The sequence below is a fragment of the Lactuca serriola genome, chromosome 3, assembly GCF_051521515.1.
Source record: "Lactuca serriola cultivar US96UC23 chromosome 3, Lser_US96UC23_V15, whole genome shotgun sequence".
NCBI classification, from domain to species: Eukaryota; Viridiplantae; Streptophyta; class Magnoliopsida; order Asterales; family Asteraceae; genus Lactuca; species Lactuca serriola.
The window spans coordinates 88,249,146-88,267,932 of record NC_136410.1 but is presented as its reverse complement, the minus strand read 5'-3'; the positions used below and the strand labels follow the sequence as shown (position 1 = coordinate 88,267,932).

General features: G+C 34.1%; 1 protein-coding gene across 1 annotated transcript; it reads right to left on the bottom strand.

The window, feature by feature from the left end:
• Positions 1-5,529: 5,529 nt before the first annotated feature.
• On the bottom strand, positions 5,530-12,264 carry LOC145095502 (citrate-binding protein-like). Its single transcript, XM_079033366.1, has 3 exons — positions 12,054-12,264; positions 6,056-6,330; positions 5,530-5,925 (listed from the first exon to the last, which is right to left on the bottom strand). Exons 1-3 carry the CDS (start codon positions 12,262-12,264, stop codon positions 5,530-5,532), a joined length of 882 nt encoding a protein of 293 aa, XP_078889492.1.
• Positions 12,265-18,787: the final 6,523 nt, after the last annotated feature.

Below are 18,787 nucleotides of genomic sequence, written 5' to 3'. Positions count from 1 at the left end.
TCTTCAGTTGAAATTAAAGACGTAAAAAATTATCATTTCTCCACAAATGAATACATGGAATCACAAATGAATATACTTTGTTCTCCCGTTCTCAACCTTTTTGGTGTTCTCATTTGATCCTACTCATATATATATATATATATATATATATATATATATATATATATATATAGTAATAATAATAATAATAATAATAATAATAATAATAATAATAATAATAATAATTTTGTCACTATATTATATTTTTGTTTAAATGTGTAAATAAAAATTTAAAAATACTACTATATATGGGTATAACATGGCTAATATTTAAACAATCAGTTTTTTACTTGAACTGTTACGATGATCGGTCCCGGTTCAACTGCTAGTTCAACCATCGATCTACATTTGGTCGTGGTGTATGTCGGTCTTCAAGTTGTGTAAACCACACATAACCTGATCGATCAATCTATTTATTTTGCTTCAAGTTGGCAGGATGTGAAATTTTAAGATCTGAACTTTTAAGATGTTTGAATTTTTAATTGGTTTTCTGGTGCAACCTCTGTGAATTACAGTATTGAATGAAGAAATAACAATTTTATGCTTTTGTATTATTTTATTTTGTTGAATTTAATGGTTTTGTTTATAAAAGATACCCCGTTGAATTAATTAATCCCATACTTCTTTTTGCCATGTCTAGTATAAATTCAACAAAATTTAGCACATAAATAGAATTTTGGAACAAATTTTTAGCACATCAACACAGTTTTTCAACAAATCAACACAATTTTTTCAGCACATCAGCAAATAAACACATTTTCAGCTAATCAGAACCATTTTCGGCAATACATAAGCATATAATAAGCAAATTAGAACACAAAATTCAGCAAATGAACAAAATCAGCAAAATCATAAATCAATTTCAAGAAAAGTTTTCATATAGCTTCAAACCTACTTCAAGACCAGCAAAATCAGTAATCAACAAAAACAACAACAAAATCAACAAAATCGCAAGTCATTGTGTTTAATTTATCAGCTAAATTAACAAAAACCAACAAATCAGCAAAAAAACAAAAAACAAAACACATACCTGCAATGACTTCGGTCGGAGATGGCGATGGGGAGGAGCTTTGGCTGTTCTCCTGCAGTGGACGATGAAGGTAGAGAACTAGAGACAGAAGCATGCGAGAAGGAGACGGATTCGTTTGAGGGATAGAGGGAGTCTTTTTTTTTTTTTTTAATGTTTTCAAATAGGACACATCATCTTATTCGTTAAGTGCTCTTTTTCATATTAAAACAATTAGTTGTGAGATTCATATATTGCATGAGTTAATTTAAAAAAAAAGTAGGTTAAAATATTTAATAACTTTGAATTTAAAGGAAAATAAGAAAAATAATGTATTATTATAATGAAAATGTTTTTTATCTTTTAAATTTAAAAAAATAATATATATAAATAAAAGAAACTAATTAGTTTTAATTTTGAAAAATTTGAAATTAAAAAGTAAGTTCATTAATAAAAGTATAAAACTGATATCAATTTATTACTATATTTATTGCAATTATTACATTAAAATTGAATTTAATATAATAGAAAAACTCATAAAATGACATTTAAAAAAAAAAAATTTAAAATAACCATAAAATGACATTTGTCAAATTGAATGAGTGTGACAATTGGCAAAAAAAACTTTGATTTATTAGAGACGATATATATATATATATATATATATATATATATATATATATATATATATATATATATATATATATATATCACTCTGACAGAGGTGCCTCTTATTAAGAGGTATTAAGTGCTAAACAAATAGGGCTTAAATGAAATCCAACTATCAAAGAATAAATCGGTACCGGTTCTATCACACCGGTTTTTGAAGAAAATGTTCGGTTTGATCCGGTCTAAAATTTGACATAAAATTGGTCATTGTTGTCCCCGGTTTCCGGTCCGATCTGATCTGACCGTTTCGAACCAGTTTTTCAAATATTGAATGTGTTATTTCACCGCTTTCTTTTTATTTGTTTGAAATGTTTCCACATTAAAGTTATTTGGGTTTGCTCGACTGGGTTTCTCATTTTTTGGAGATGGCCTCAAATATTTTGGTGTGTTCATCGAGCCATGTAAGAATATCATGTGTCTTGGTAATTTGTATTTGCAGTGATAAACTTGGATTGATGCATGTACTATAGCTACTAAAGTTAGAATATTTTAATTACTAACATTTGCATATAGTTTCAGTTTGTTTTAATCATCTATTGGTGGTCGTCCACGTATCCTTCCATATTGATGTAGTTTGAGACTTCTTGTTTTTGCTTACTTGGATGCCGTTAGGATAATTCAGAACCCGCGACAAATTGGTCCTAGGCGCAATTTGGGAATAGGAGTTTGTTTCAGTTTAGTATAAATAGGAGGTTATTTAGAAGTAAATTTAAAAATTTATTTTGTCCCTGTTTGTTCTTTCTTCCTCCCCTGTTCTTGAATTGTTCATGTTATCAGAGCAAGTTTCAAATCCAACCGATGCCTTTTGTATTGTATGGTAAGGGGTTGCTGTATTTGTTATATTTTTTAATTGGATGCACTAGTACATAAGAGATTTGATGATGCGGTTAATATAGTTTGTTGATGTGGTTTTCTGACCGCACCAAAAAATATGACACTAAAAAATAGTACTATTTGATGATGCGGTTTACAAACCGCATTAAAAACACTAGAAACCGCCTTATAAGATATCAAAATTAAAATAACAAATCACATTAAAAAATCAGCAACCGCTCTATTAAATATTAGCACTAAAAAATCAAAAACATTTCATTGAAATTGTCATTTGGAACTGCTATATAACGGTGTTTCATAAATTTGGAACCGCTATATAACGGTGTTTCTGCTTCTTCAAATACGCGTTGTAACTTTTCTTGTTCAACATCATCCATGTTAGTCTCCATGTCATCAAACATTTCATTGAAATTGTCATTTGGGTCATTTGAATGATGATCATCTTCATCAACATATAAATCATTGTTGTATGTACTATTATGAATATTTATATTGCTCGACGATGTTCCACAATCAAGAAGTGTTTCTTCATGTCTTGACCAACAAGTGTAATTAGGCACAAAACCATTTTGCAACAAATGATACTCTATTTCTCCAATAAAATTAAACGTTTTAAAGTTTTTATAAAGGTTACAAGGACAAGAAATCGATTCATTTCCATTATTCACGCGATTTGCTTCGGCAACCCTAATAAAAGTTCGAACACCCTCTATATAAAGTTCAGAAAAACGTGAAGCTCAGAGGCGGATCCTCTATAGGGCCAGAGGGGGCCATGGCCCCCCTGATTTTTAACCTCCTTAATACTAATGTTATATATAAAAGCTTGGTTTTATTTGTTGACTAACCATTTGGCCCCTATGTTCATGATATACTATATGCAATTTTAAATAAATAACTCTAAACCAGAAAGACAATAATATTTGATAATCTCATAACAATCCAACAAACGGAAGGTAAATAAATAATCAACACATTTAACTAAATTTGAAAACATCAAAACGAATTTGAGTAAATTTAGAATTCTAATAAATTAGGAAAAAAAAACTATATTGATATCCGGTCTATTCACACGGAACTTCAGAAGATATAGAATAAAACTCGTCTCTCTGCCGAAAAAAATAAATAAATAAATAAAATACGATTTCTCACCGGAAAACATAGCTACCAGCGGACTTCCAACTAGAATATATCACCGCCGCCGGAATGCTCACTACTAGCTCTCTTTTGTTCGTCTATGCTGATCCATGTCTTTCCCCTCATCCGTTCAAGCGACCAACAACTCCAAAATCGACCTCTGCAGTCCGCCGCCGGAGGGCTTTCTCCATCGTACGCTACATTACATCTCAGTGAGACCTCACTACCTCCATTGCCGTTGCTTTTTGGCCTCACTACCTCCATTGCCGTTGCTTTCTACTGAAGCGGAAGAATAATATCTTTTGTTATCTCTTTCTCTATATTTCTCTCCCTAAAATGTGACGTTTTATGCACCATTTTTAAAGAATTAGCTAGGATGTACTAGTTTTAATAGAACTAGATAGGCTATAATGAGTTTTTTTTCTCGAAACTAGGCTATAAGTTTGTACTATTTTTAATGTTATTTAATGTTTGTTATGCTAATTGCCAATAATATATAATTACTAATTTTGAAAAATAAATTTTACTAAAGTTGAAATACTTAGTTTTTTTTAATCGAAATATAGTTATAGATTGTGATTATAATTTATTATTTTGTTTACTATTCGTAAATTATAGTACATAGTCTACATCTAAATAAAAAATAACATTGAATAGCGGTTTTGGCCCCTCCAGTTAAATTGTCTGTGTTCCGGCCTTGGTGAAGCTTTGTACATCCAATAATCACGAGTCCTCTGAAAATTAAAATAACCAAACAAACAATGTAATATATCGATTTTCAACAAACAGGTTATGTAAATTTTAACATATTAATAATCTATAAAAATCAATTTAAAAATAACAATTAAACAATCATTTAATAAATAAACAGGTAAAATAAAATCAAAAGAACAATAAAATTTAATTTACCTTTAAGGAAGATAACTAGACAATTTAATGAGGCTATTTTGAGTTTTTGTCACTTGCAGAGGGATCTTCGTCGAAGAAGAATATTCACATTTACAAAGAAGAGAACCCTCGTACCGATAATAATTAGCTTTTAATTGATGCGGTTTTTCGAATATGGCACTAAAAAATCGTAATTTAATGTAGAGGTTTTGGAATATGGCACCAAAAAATCGTTGTTTAATGAAGCGGTTAGAAAAAAACGCATCAAAAAATCATAATTTAATAGTGCGTTTATAGCAAATAGCATCAAAAAATCGTTTTTAATGCTTCTTTTTGGTGAACCGTATTAATAAATCTATTGGAGGAATTTTTTGCTCTTTTAATGCGGTTTTCGTGTTTTTTAATGCTACATGGATTTGATGAGGCGGTTTCCTCAAACAACCACCTCAAAAAAAAAAAAAAAAAAATTCGCACTAAAAAAGCTATTCTGTACTAGTGATGCTCCTTGTATACTATGTGCTTGCATCTTTTGCAATAAATAGACATAAATAGTGTATGTGTTAATTTACCGTTTAGTAATAGGTGTGTGCATTGTGTATGTACGTATACATGCTTGTATGTGTGTCTTAGTGCATGTGTCTTTACAAAGGCATGCATAAGGCTCCTATTGCACCTTATCCCTTTGCAATGTGGACATGTATATATGTGTGTATTAGTGCATGTGTCTTCACCAAAGACAGATTTAACTCTTTTCTATATCCTGTAACAAATAATATTATTACTTTTATTATATCGTTTAAAGATTACAATCACTATACTTGGTAGTTAAAATAAAAGCAATTAATTGGAAATGGAAAGAATCATAAGTAACAGGGAAAGCAACCTAAAGACATGAACATGAAGATTAAAGAATAGTGTAAATTTATGGAATTTTAACATAAAAAAAATCCAAAGATTAATTAATCATGCAGTCTGAAGATTCTAATATCCTTCCACCGGGACTCCATATAGAAGGAGCCTTCCTTTTGCGAGTAAACTCCACACTTGAAGTAATGGTGTATGTGGGGGCCAACCCGTACACGTCCTTCATGTTTGAGAATCCCATCTATATAAACCTTAACATTGTTGTCTTCCACATCATGTATAACATTTAAACGAAACCACTTGTTGTATAAATCAGAAAGAATAACTTGATTTCTGTAATAATAAAGACTACTATTGTATACTGTAAGCATTGTGGTTGAAGCTTTTGGGGGTTTTGACCCAAAAATTTGCATTATGCACACCCCAGTAGTGTCACTACGCACATATCCATATGCTTCGAATTGCCAAACACCCGAAGAGTAATCATAACCCTTCAGAATAAGATAAAAAAATAAATATATTTGTTAGCTAGTCATCTTAGCTTATATCATTTATGTCACTCTATATGCAAATGAAGAAGAAAAGAAACTACAACGTGGATGAAAACAAAAAAATATTTACTCTAATTCGAATCTCGGTACGTGGATTGGTTTTGCTTTTCCTTGAGTGAGGTTTATCAGTTTTGAATACCCAAAGCTTGTGGACTTCTCCAAAAAAGTTGTATCGTTGGTCAACTGGAAGATTATATGGCTTTTGAATGTCGAAATTGGATTGATTGAGTGGTTGTGATACAAATCCTAAGGTGGTATCAATAGGTCCGGACCCCATGACATTGTATGTGAAGAGAAAAACAAGTGAAATATAGAACCACATATTTGTGTGAGAGCTCGTCTTTTCTTAAGATCTTTGGGCATGGGTTATGTTTGATGAGATGTTTAGAGCATTATATAGAGTGACAATTACATGAAACAAAATTTGTGTGAAGATTACAAAGTACATTAATTAAGCTAGCTATATATACTTTAACTTTGAGAAGGTCAACTAATATATACACTCTTTAATTTATAAAAAGTGATAAACAAATTTTGAAAAGCCTGTATAGGGTTCGATCTTCACTCCATATTCATAAGGATAAATGTCCAAACTTCTTAGAACTTCCATAACATCACCATAATTTCTTTTGAAAAATGGAACCGTTACATCGTACATTTAATCTAACAAATGTAAAATTTTCAATTTGAGATGACGAACTTTCATAAAGTTTTCTTTCTCAATAAAAATCCAGTCCATGTTCCCATTCAATATTGATAATTCTATTTAATAACTCGTAATGACAACATACTTTAATAAAAATATATAACCTAAAACTTATAAAATGCTTACGTACGGTTGTTGATTATATATTGCTATCTCGGTAACACAAATTAATTATGTTGTTAAGTATGTTATTATAGATAAAATATAACCATATTTTTTGGGTAACAAACCACGTATATATTAATGTGATTGATTGGAATAGATTAAATTTATTTCATAAATTTTAGGTTGTTTATTGTTAATATTGACTATCACTTGTTCCTTTGTTTTTACCGACCTAGAACACATGACAAAGGGAATAATCACAAACCATGCCCACCTAATAATCCAAGAGATGAAGGAAGGTAAAGGTATTTGCGATAAATAAAAATGAATCATTAGAATTGTCAACTTTGTCTCATTATTATAACAAGTATGCAAATAAACCGATTATATTGGTTTTGTCAATTGGGAGCATCCAATAATAATTAATTAAAAGCCAATATATTTCCCCGTACAGCAGTGACTTACAGCATATACACAAAGGGAACAAGACAAAGGGCTCAATCTCCCAATACGAAACATACAACAACTATGGGCCTAAGCACATAAATACATATCAACTAACACCACACGTTCAAGTTGGACCGAAATTCGGTAAACAAAGGAGATGGAAAACCTTTGGTGAATATATCGACATACAAATAGCGATATCGAATATGGAGGACCCGTATGTGACCGATGACTACTTTGTCCATGAGATGAAACTTACGTTGTCACAGTAGACCATAGTGGTTATTTAGAGAGGAGCATGAAGTTCTCGTAAAAAGATTACGCATCCAAGTGGTCTTAAAAATCTCGTTAGCATCACTTCGATATTATACTTGCTGATCGAGGTCGTCATCTCAGTCAAAAATAAGCCAACTACTCTTACGTATATATGTATATAGGTAAGTTGGATTGAATCCACAAAGAATTTGTGGTCAAAATTTGTGCTAAAATAATTAATGGAAAAGATACTACTTACAATTGTTATATGGAAAATATTTAAACTACGATGGAACTAAACAACTAGAAATTATATGTTATATAAATTACAAAAAGTGAAATACTATTGTTGAGAAAAACAAGGTACCAATCAAGGTCGTTGTCTCAATCATAAATAAACCAAATACTCTTACGTATATAGGTAAGTTTGGTCGAATCCACAAAAAAATTGTGGTCAAACTTAGTGCTAAAATAGTTAATGGAGATTACTAACAATTGTCATCGAAAATATTTAAACTAAGATTGAACTAAAAATATGGAAATTATATGTTGTATAAATTACAAAAATTGAAATACTATTGCTGAGAAAAACAACGCACTTTCAGTTCAATGTCGAATGATTAAGACTCAAAATATTTTCCTTTAAATTCCAATTTAATTATGAAAACATAAACAATAATAAATAACTTTAGGTATGTAAGATTAGAGATGAACATTAGAACCGCCAGAACCGGAATCAGAATCAGAATTGGTAATAGGGTCTGGTTACCGGTTCTCCATTTTTATGAAAACCAGTTCCGGTTCTGAAAACCGGAACCGGATTGATATTTTTCTTGTTTAAAATGCGCATAACTCACTCATATGAAGTCGGAATTACTTAATTTTTTTTCCAACATGTAATTTGGAGTTTGTAATTCAAATTTTCTTGTACAAACATATGTTTTGGTTAGATATTGAATCAGACCCATGTGCCAAAAGAAAGAATATCGATGTTGCGTTTTATCTATTTCAACATTTTTTTGTTTTTTTTGAATTTGTCCCGTTTTTTAACTGTGCATAACTCATTCATATGACGTTAGAATTGTTTAATTTTTTCTCATCATGTAATTTGGTGTTTGTACTTCATTTTAGACCGCAAGAACACATATTTTGGTTAGATACTGAATCAATTATAGACCCCGAAAGACAACATATCAATGTTGCGTATTTTCTGTTTCAACATTTTTTTTTTTGGAATCTGTCCCGTTTTTACAATGCGCATAACTCACTCATATGAAGTCAGGGAATTACTTGATTCTTTTTTCATCATGTAATTTAGTGTTTGTACTTCAATTTAGAATGTAAAAAGTCATAATTTGGTTAAATATTGAATCATTTACTGGCTCCGAAAGATAACATATAATCTATATAATTTCAACCGGTTCTAGTTTGAAAAATAACCAAAAAACCGGGACCGGAACCGGCGGTCCGGTTCCCGTTCCTTATAATATAGGAAAACCGGTTTCGAACCGGTCCGGTTCTAAAGCTCATTCGTATGTAAGATGTTATTCCAACTAATTGACTTACTCCTTATGTTTATTTGGATTAGAAACAAATGAGTGGCTCGACAATATTGTGTCTGATGATTACATATTACAATGTTAAATGTCTAATATTACAAGTTGGAATAGTGTATGTAGACTCAACCGATTATATTAGTTCCTAAACTACTTGCACTCAGAATGATTAGTGAATTGAAAATACACTATCTTAATGACAATACCAAGCACGATAACGAAACCCAAATCCAATTCTTGTAAATAAACCTCAAAACTTTAGAAACGGATCAATGATTAAATTACTTGGAATACAAATAATAATCAAAATATGTTCATCACATCATCCAAAACATTCTCGGAAGTAACCCAAATGATTTAATCTTCCATTGAATTAAAAAAAACACTACTTGAATAAAAACAATGGATTTTGATATAAAATCCATAAACAAACTAAGAATAATAAAATTGATGATGTTTGATGATTAATAAATCATAAATCAATGGAACCTTGGAGATGAAGTGTATATAAATGTATATTATATAGCATGTATGACATTTTAGTACGATTAGTGATAGCTTCATTTTATTTACTTCTTTTTATAATTTATTTTAGCACATTTCATTCGTATTTTAGTTAATTTCCATGCATATTTTCCTTTTTGTTATTTTATGACAATTCCGGGTACTTTCTAGTTTCTTGAGCATTATTGCAGATTTTTGTGGAAACTAGCGGAAGGGATTTTTGGGAGGCGATTGGACTAGAATGGCGATGGGGATTTCGTGCTTGATGACTATGGAGGTGATTCATGGTGTGGGCTTGTCAATTGCTTGAAGGCTTGGAAGATTTGAACCTTACATTTTCAAGGCACGGGAGAATCTTCAAGTATGCAGAGATCGATGATCGGGAGTTTGTGGAAGCTTCGAGTGATTTGGAGAGGCAATTTGGGCTCAAATTTATGAAATATTGAAGAAAAATGGGCTAGAAGTTGATTAGACTCGACCTGGGCCAATTGAATAGTTGTGGGGGCCCAAAACTTGAAGAATCCTAAAAACTCCATCATAGTTACGCGGCCCGCGTAAGAATCTACACGACCCGCGTGGGTTCCTGCAGGGGTAATTTCGGGATTTCATTTGGAGCTCTATATTGAGAAGGTTGGTGTGCCTATTCAACTTTATCTTCTACATCCGATTTAGAGGCATTCTCTCTGGAGTTCTGGAGCATTTTGAAGGCCAAGAACCCTCAAGAACTTCACCATTTCATCTCTTAATTCTTGCTAAATGTTTGGTACAATCTTCACTAACTTTGTTTTCTTAAGTTTAGCCATGCTTGGCTAAACAAATCTTGGTTGACTATTGTTGAATCCTTTGAAATTTTGTTGAATATTGAAGAATTCATGAATTTGTGTTTGAATCTGTATGAAAATGTTTTGTGTTTTAACATCTTATCCTTGCTTGTATATTTTTATTCATGAGTTTAAATGTGTTTGTGGTGATTAGTTGGCTAATTTCTTGATTAAGTAAATGATCTTCAAATTAGCAAGCAACAAGTGATTTTTCTGTTAGTTTTACTTCACACAATCATAAAAACATTTTCTCCAACATGGTAGTGGAAGCTTTTGACTCCTCTTGGACTTGGTGACTTTTTAATTCTTAATTCTAGTTGACTTTTACTAATTACATGCTTATTGGAATTAGTGAGTTTGACTAAGGAAATTGTTATGAGCTTCTCTAACCATTTCAACAACTAAGAAAAGTCTAGGTAATCTCAAGATCCTTGGATTACTTTAGCCAAATTAAGGGTTTAAATCTAGTATTGCACCATTGGATTCTAATGATATGTTCATCAAAAGTCAAAGTGAGGAAACCTCAAGTCAACCATCTTTCTCTTATTGATTTTATATCAAACTCTTGTTTTTGTTGAAACTATCTATTTAAATCTTAGTTTAGTTTTAGTTTATTTCAAGTATTTCAAAAGACCAAAACCCCCATTTTTATTTTTATTGTTATTTAACAAGCATTTTTACAAAGAGATTTTCATTGAGTAACAAATTGAGCCAATCCCCGTGGATTCGACCCCTTTACCACTATACACTATTTTAGTGTAAAAGATTTAGGGTTACTAATTTTGTTGGCCTCGACAACCACCAATTAGTCCATTAGTTAGTCCAATAGATTCTCTCAAAAGCCCATATGTATTTGTATATATTATTTCGTGTTTATTGATTTACGCAAAGGGAAAGGTATTCCAAACATGGTATAACACACCAACTAATCCTAGTAACCCTAGCCAGACCTACCCCTCTCTTATTTTTTCTCCTCTGTGCAACCTTCCTCCATCTGTCTTCTTCTTATTCTTTCATCAGCCATGGCTGATAAAACTAAACCCTTTACATGCACCCGTATCAAATCTTACGTCCCTTTATTGCTCGACCTTAATGAGTTAATTATGATTCTTAAAGATAACTTTTCCTTACCCACTATAGAGCTTATGACGTTCATGGTTACCTGGATGGTACCAGCAAACCCAAAGATGCCATAGACACTGAATGGGATAATCTGGACAACCTAATCAAATCTTGGTTGTATGGCACCATGACTTAATCTCTCATCACCATGATAATTAAACCAAACGCCACTGCCACTTCTGTATGGAACCCTATTGAAGTTCTGTTTTGGGACAACAAACATTCTTGTTCCATTGAACTCGATAATGAGCTTTGTTCTCAGGTTCAAGGTGACCGCACCATAACTGAGTATTGTCAAAAGCTGAAGGCTATCTCGGATTTACTTGCAAATATAGAGTCCTCGGTCCCCGAGAAACCCCTCATTACCTTTATGCTCAATCGTCTCTCACCCAAGTTCGAGAATATTTCCATGCTCATCCATCACAAGGAACCGTTCCTTACCTTTCTTGAGGCTCGTTCCACCCTTGTCTCCGAAGAATTCCGTATCAATCGCCCTCCAACCTTATCTCCCAATCACTATGATCATGGATCTTCTCTATATGTGATCCTCACCAATAGCAACAACAACAATCATAATGATAACAGGGATGAATACCGACGTCCACAACACAACTGATCTTCTTCCAATCGTCGCCCAACTGACGCCTCCAAGAGTCGCCGTTCTCAGCCCCTTCTGGCTGTCGCTACCCTCCAGCTCCAACCAACCAGTGGACTTCTCTCTACTACCCATGGAGCCCGTACGGCTGGCCTGCACCACCACCATGGGCTATTCCCAGGTCACCGAATAACTACCAGCAGCAGTGGCGCCAAAAACCATCTGGGCTCCCTATCTTATTTTTTTGGGTATTAAGGGAACATCAAATAAAGAGGCCTTATTCCTGTCTCATCACAAATATGCCTTAGAAGTTCTTGAAAGAGAAAATATGTTAAACTGCAATTCGTGTCGAAATCCAGCTGACACACAATCTAAGCTTGATGCATTTGATTCTCCCGTTGCAGATCCTACTTTGCATTGTAGCCTTGCTAGTGGCCTGCAGTATCTGACCTTCACTAGACCAGATATTTCATTCGTTGCACAACATATCTGCTTAAACATGCGTGACCCAGGCGAACCTCATCTTCCAGCTCTAAAACGCATCTTGCATTACATACGTGATACTTTAGATCTTGGTCTCTGGTTTCACCACTCTTCTACTACTGGCCTTGTTGCTTACTCAGACGCCAAATGGGGCAGTTTTCCATCTACACGCCGATCTACAAGTGATTATTGTGTTGCCCTCGGAGATAATCTAGTCGTATGGTCCTCCCAACATCAATGAACTGTTTCGAGATCTAGTGTCGAAGCAGAATACTGTGGTGTTGCTAATGTGGTTGTTGAGACGTGCTGGATGCAAAATCTCCTTTGTGAGCTCCATACCCCCATTCTGAAAGCTACTATTGTTTATTGCGATAATATTAGTGTTTTTTTTATCTCTCAACCAATCATTTTCAACATCAAAAGACAAAACACATTGAAATTGACATTCATTTCGCCACGATAAGGTTGCCACTGGTCAAGTTCGTGCCCTTCACATCACTTTTACTCTTCAGTATTATGATATTTTTACTAAAGGGCTTCCTACTTCACTTTTTTTTCTATGGATTTTAGAGACAGTTTGAGCATTCAGAGTGTTCCTACCGCTCGAACTGCAGGGGATATTAATGCATATTGTATAGCCTATAATATTGCGATATAAGAGAAAATCAGTCATAGGAACACCACTGAATCGAGAGAGTTGTCTTGTACAACATACAAGTGAAGAGATTGGTTTGCAATTAGTCATTCCAATACGATATAGTAAATCATGAATATAACATTGTTGAGTTAGTTGCATAGACGTTTCATTATATGTAGCCTCAACACCCAAAAAATAATTCAACCGTCCAAGATCTTTTAGAGAAAAATGAGCATGAAGTTTTTGGATTAACATTGAAATAGCAGCATGCGAGCTTCAAGTAATAATAATGTCATTAACATATACTAAAACGTACATAAGTGATGTTGAAGAATAACACACAAATAAAGAGGTGTAGAAGGTGCATTGTCGAAAACCAAAGGTGATGAGAGCGGTTGAGAGTTTAGCGAACCGGGATCGAGGAGCTTGCTTAGTTCCACTAAGAAACTTCTTGAGTAATCACACATGGTCTGGAGGTAGAGAATCAATAAAGCCTTGCGGTTGAGACATGTTGACGGATTCAGCCGAATCTCCATTTAAGAAGGTGTCATTCACATCAACCTGACTAATATTCCCATCCATGGGAAAATGCAACAAATAAGACAAGGCGTATTGTTGTTGGTTTTACTACCACACTAAAAGTTTATGTATAATCAATTTCTTCGGTTTGGTGGAATCAATTTGCAACCAATTGTGCCTTGTAACGACTTATAGATCCATTTGGGTTGCATTTAATTTGATAAACCTACTTATACCCAACTATATTTGCATTTGGAGGTTTTAGAACTAAATCCCAAGTATGGTATGATGAAGTACATATATTTCACTACACATGAAATACCACCATTCAGGTAATTTTTGAGCTTGAAAAAAGGTAGCCGGTTCGATAGAATTTTTTTGTAGTGTTGGCTTGATAAAGAAGATGATTAGGAAAAGCTTTAGGTCGTCGAGTGTTATCATAGTTTCGGGTAGTCATTGGATGTGAAGGAGCAGGAATAATAGGAGAAAATATGATAGGTGGGGAGGTAGGTGATATAGGTTATGTAGGTGAATTTGGTTCTACAGAAGGGATAGGAGTCGACGTGGGGTTTTGAGGTAAAGGAGGGATAGTTGTGATAATAGCTAGAGATGGTAAAGTCATCATAGGATGGAATTTTGTTTCATAGAAAACCACGTGAAGCGAGACATAAGTCTTTTGTGTATGTGGATCAAAGAAAATATATCCTTAATGGTTGGAAGCGTAGCCAAGAAAAATGCAAGCAGTGGACTTTAGTGTAACGCCTGTAGATTCGGGCTAGACAATTAAGATATAATAAGTGATAAAACGACATTTTGATAGAATATTATTTAGGATAAATAGTCTTAACCAAAGTTATTGTATATGTGACAAGGATTCGTACATATAAAGAAGTTATGATCTTCCGAAGTTTCGTGTTCACAACCCTAACCGACAAAGTGCGTCATAAAATACAAATCAAATATAGGTTGCTTATTATCCAAGGCAATCTAAATGAAAGTCGTATTGTTCGTAAAAGCGAAAGCGTGCATAGGTAGAATGTCTAAATCTGACTTCGTATGATGAAGTTATGATTTTTCAAAGTTTTGGTACGACACAGTATAGTAGTGTGGGGCACATAAATCAAATTTGAGATTAGTTGATTGTTAGCCTAAACAATGTAAACGAGAATTAAAGATCTCATGAATAGGATTCCATTGATACAGAGAACATCATGAACAAAGTCCGTATTTAGGAGTTATGATTTTAGCAGCGATTTTAATAGCCTAGCCTCTATAAAAAATGATTTTTTTGTTAGAGTGACAATTAGCTATTGGGATCTAAAGGAAAGTTGTAGATCTCGTAGATATGATTCTGGTGAAATAAAGAACATCAAAAATAGAGATTGTATGCAAAAGTTATGATCTTTCGAAGTTCGCAAAAAATAACCGGTAGAAGTGATGACGTCGCACCACGAGAGGGCGCCACATGGCATCGTCGGCAACCGACTCTCCATCGAAGACAAGGTGACATGGAACCACGAGAATGAGACATGTGGCACCACAAAAAAGGACATGTGGATGTTTCTAAAAGGAAGTGAGGTTGACGAGTACGACAACGACACGTAACGAAAGGCACGAGGACCAGTAAGGCTCGTAGGCGAGGTTTTGGAGTCTGAATTTTTCTTCATTTTCACACCAATTTCCAATATCTTTCTCTCTGCTATACCACTCTTTCTAGAGTTTGAATTTTTGGAATTCCTTTGGATATTTAGAAAGCTTCTTAGGGGTCTAGGTGTCTGGCAAATAAAAGCTTTCGGTTTCGCAGTCCTGTCTATGCATTCTCCCGATTTTCTCTAAAATTCTTGTAAGTTAAGTTGCACTTATTTTATTTCAATAGTAACTTATATTTATGTTCATAGTCATTATTATGAACCTATAAATAATAATTATCAGTGATTCCAAATCATTATACTGATTAATCTATATATGGGAATAATGTCTAGGTTGGATTAGTGGGGTGTTTAAAGTGGGATTTCCAAACAATATACCATGTATGCTAAACAAACCCTACCTCCGATATTGAAACATCCCAAAAATACGGTCCAAATATTTCGTTTATATTTATAATAAAACCATAGTAATCCAATCAACTCATAAAAAGATAAATGGTAATATCTCAAAACATCATGTCAAAACACTGTATCAAAATCACATATCAAAATATCAGAGTAAATCCTCCCATGCTAAACACTGTGGTGTGTGCAATACAGTCATCCCAAGATCTTCCCTTTGCTATCGGAAGTACCTGAAACCAAAGCTGAACACTATAAGCACGAAGCTTAGTGAGTATCCCCAAACTACCACATACCATACACATAACATATAACATGTAACTAGGAGATACAGGCCTCGCCCACACTCAACTACCTATGAGATACGGGCCTCGCCCACACTCAGCTATCTAGGAGATACGGGCCTCGCCCACACTCAGCTGGCTAGGTGGTACAGGCCCCCACCCACACCCCACTATCTAAACATACATACAAGTATCATGCAGACAACACGTACACCATAATCTACCAATTCATAATCATACTCAGATAATACTAAGATACCGGCGCTGCCCATACTTAGCTATTAATCATAACAAGTCTAAGATACGGGCCCTGCTCACACTTAGCTACTAATCATAACAAGTATAAGATACGGTCCCTGACCACAATTAGCTACTAATCATCATACATACTCTACATGGGTCGACATTGGTGCCTTCGACCCGTTCCTACTAAAGGAAACTCACCTGGCAAAGCTGACTGTGAAATCTCGCGATGAGGAATCTCTAACCGCCGCTCCAACGACTCCTCGACTATCATTAACATATTAACTCCAACTCGTCGAGTTCTTTCACAACTCGTCGAGTTCCTCCTATCCATAATATCAGGACTTTCCCATTCTACTCGTCGAGTTTTCCCTTTACAGAATCAGGACATTTTAACCCAACTCGTCGAGTTCCTCTATGGACTTGACGAGTTCTTCCGTCTGTTGAGCCATCTTAATAGATTAAGCTCCTAACCTTCAAATCTGGACTCCACACTTCTTCTACACACTGAAAAGGTCATTTTAAAGGTAAAGTTTCCAACTTTACCAGTTAATAGCTTTCTTTATTGGGTTTAGCTCAAACCCTAATTCTTCAAGATGTAGATCTTGATCCTAAAGCCATATGTACTTCGAACTAAGGCATATAAACTAAGATCTAGACCCTAGACATCATTTGAACATGTAAAGTTTCTGCCTTTATCTCCATGCATGACCTTTTAGGGCTTAAAAGGCGAAAAATGTCATCCTAAAGCTTGCATGGGGCTTCAATGGCCATAAAGTTTGCACCTTTATGCCATGATAGCCCTCTAAGGTCCTAGATCTGGAAGAATACCCACTCGGGTCGTCCATTTCCAAAAAGCTAACATTCTTGGACCAAAAACCCCATAAAAACTGAAATGAAGAGATCTAAGAAATCATTGAGAAAGTTTGAGACTTGCTTACCCAAAAATGTTGCAAGTGGAGTGAAGTTTATGGATCTACTCTCTTCTTCTTGAGTCCTCTAGCTTCCTTTTCTTCCACAAGCTTCAAAAGCACAAGTTTTCTCTAAAAAAAAGGTCTCACAAGCTCATACAAGGCTGTAGGGTTTCGTGGCTAGGGTTTTGGGACTTGGACGTTGTACATGAGGCCAGTCTTTAGGAATTAATGTGTTTAAATAGGGTGCAAAACCCTGAAATTAGGGTTCACTCTGGCAGTCCTACTTGTCGATTTGAGGCTTCCAACTCGTCGAGTAGACTTTAAAACCCGCGTCCAAATCCATTTCCTACTCGACGAGTTTGGGGCATCCAACTCGTCGAGTTCCTTCCTAAGAATGAATAAAATTACATAAATTGATATTTTTTAAAACGACGATAAACTTTCTAGCAATAAACATGACAACATTCATTCATGATTCAACATTCAAGATTTCAACATTTAAGATTTCAAGTATCAAGAATCATTGAATGATTGAATCAATAATATGACCAATGGGTATTTTAGGAAGAACATTCCAATTTTCAGTTTTTGAGTTAGTTTAGGATTCCAACAATAACAACATTCATTCATGATTCAACATTCAGGATTTCAAAATTTAATTTCAAGTATTCGCGAATCATAGAATGATTGAATCAATTATATGACCAAGGGGTATTTTGGGAAGAACATTCCAATTTTAAGTTTTTTAGTTAGTTTAGGATTCCAACACTGACAACATTCATTCATGATTCAACATTCATGATTTCAACATTCAAGATTTCAACTATTCAAGAATCAAGAATCAAGATTTCAAGGAAAACTGATAATGATAATTGATAAAACATTAAAACTAATAAAAACTAAATTTGTCAATATATTGTAACTGATAATGATAATTGTTTAATTGTCTAATTGATAAACTGTAGATTGTAAAATTAAATTTGATATAATCGTTTACCTGAGTGATTGTCAACCTGATTGACAATTAGTGATTACAGAATATAGATTAAAACCGACTGTTGCCCTTGAATGTTGATGTCGTTGTTGTTTGCCTGTCTCGCTGAGGCTGAGTTGTCGATCTCCTTTGATGTTGTTGTCGTTGCTGACCCGTTGTGTCGCTTAGAGGAATAAAGGCTTAGAGCAGAAGGAGAATTAGTGAATAACAATTTACGAATTGGTTTTATCACATTGCTCATGTCGCCTACTTACTTACATGACCCATTAGTGGACTATTTGTCTATTTTGCATTGACTTTACTTTGGGCCAAAACTGATATAGTATATTAGTATTAATTTTTTTTTGGGCCCCTAAAAGATGAAGGCCCTATGCATGTGTACAGATTGCACAACCTCATCACCGGCACTGCCAAAGGTGTCACCGATAATACTCGATATGTCGCCGCTAATACTTTATCTATAGCTGCTAAAAGCCGTCGCCGCTAATTCTCTTCGCAGATATAACCCCCTTCAACTCATTCTTTCTTCTTCTGTGACTCTTTTCTCTTCACAACGCTGACAACTC

What these genes read in the sequence shown, in the direction of transcription:
- LOC145095502 (XM_079033366.1), bottom strand. Translation starts at nt 12,264, where the DNA reads ATGGTGGTGGTGCAGGCCAGCCGTACGGGCTCCATGGGTAGTAGAGAG. An exon ending in GATTGTTGTTGTTGCTATTG is followed by an intron (nt 6,331 to 12,053) that starts GTGAGGATCACA and finishes AAAGATCTTAAG; the next exon opens with AAAAGACGAGCTCTCACACA. An exon ending in GTACCGAGATTCGAATTAGA is followed by an intron (nt 5,926 to 6,055) that starts GTAAATATTTTT and finishes CTTATTCTGAAG; the next exon opens with GGTTATGATTACTCTTCGGG.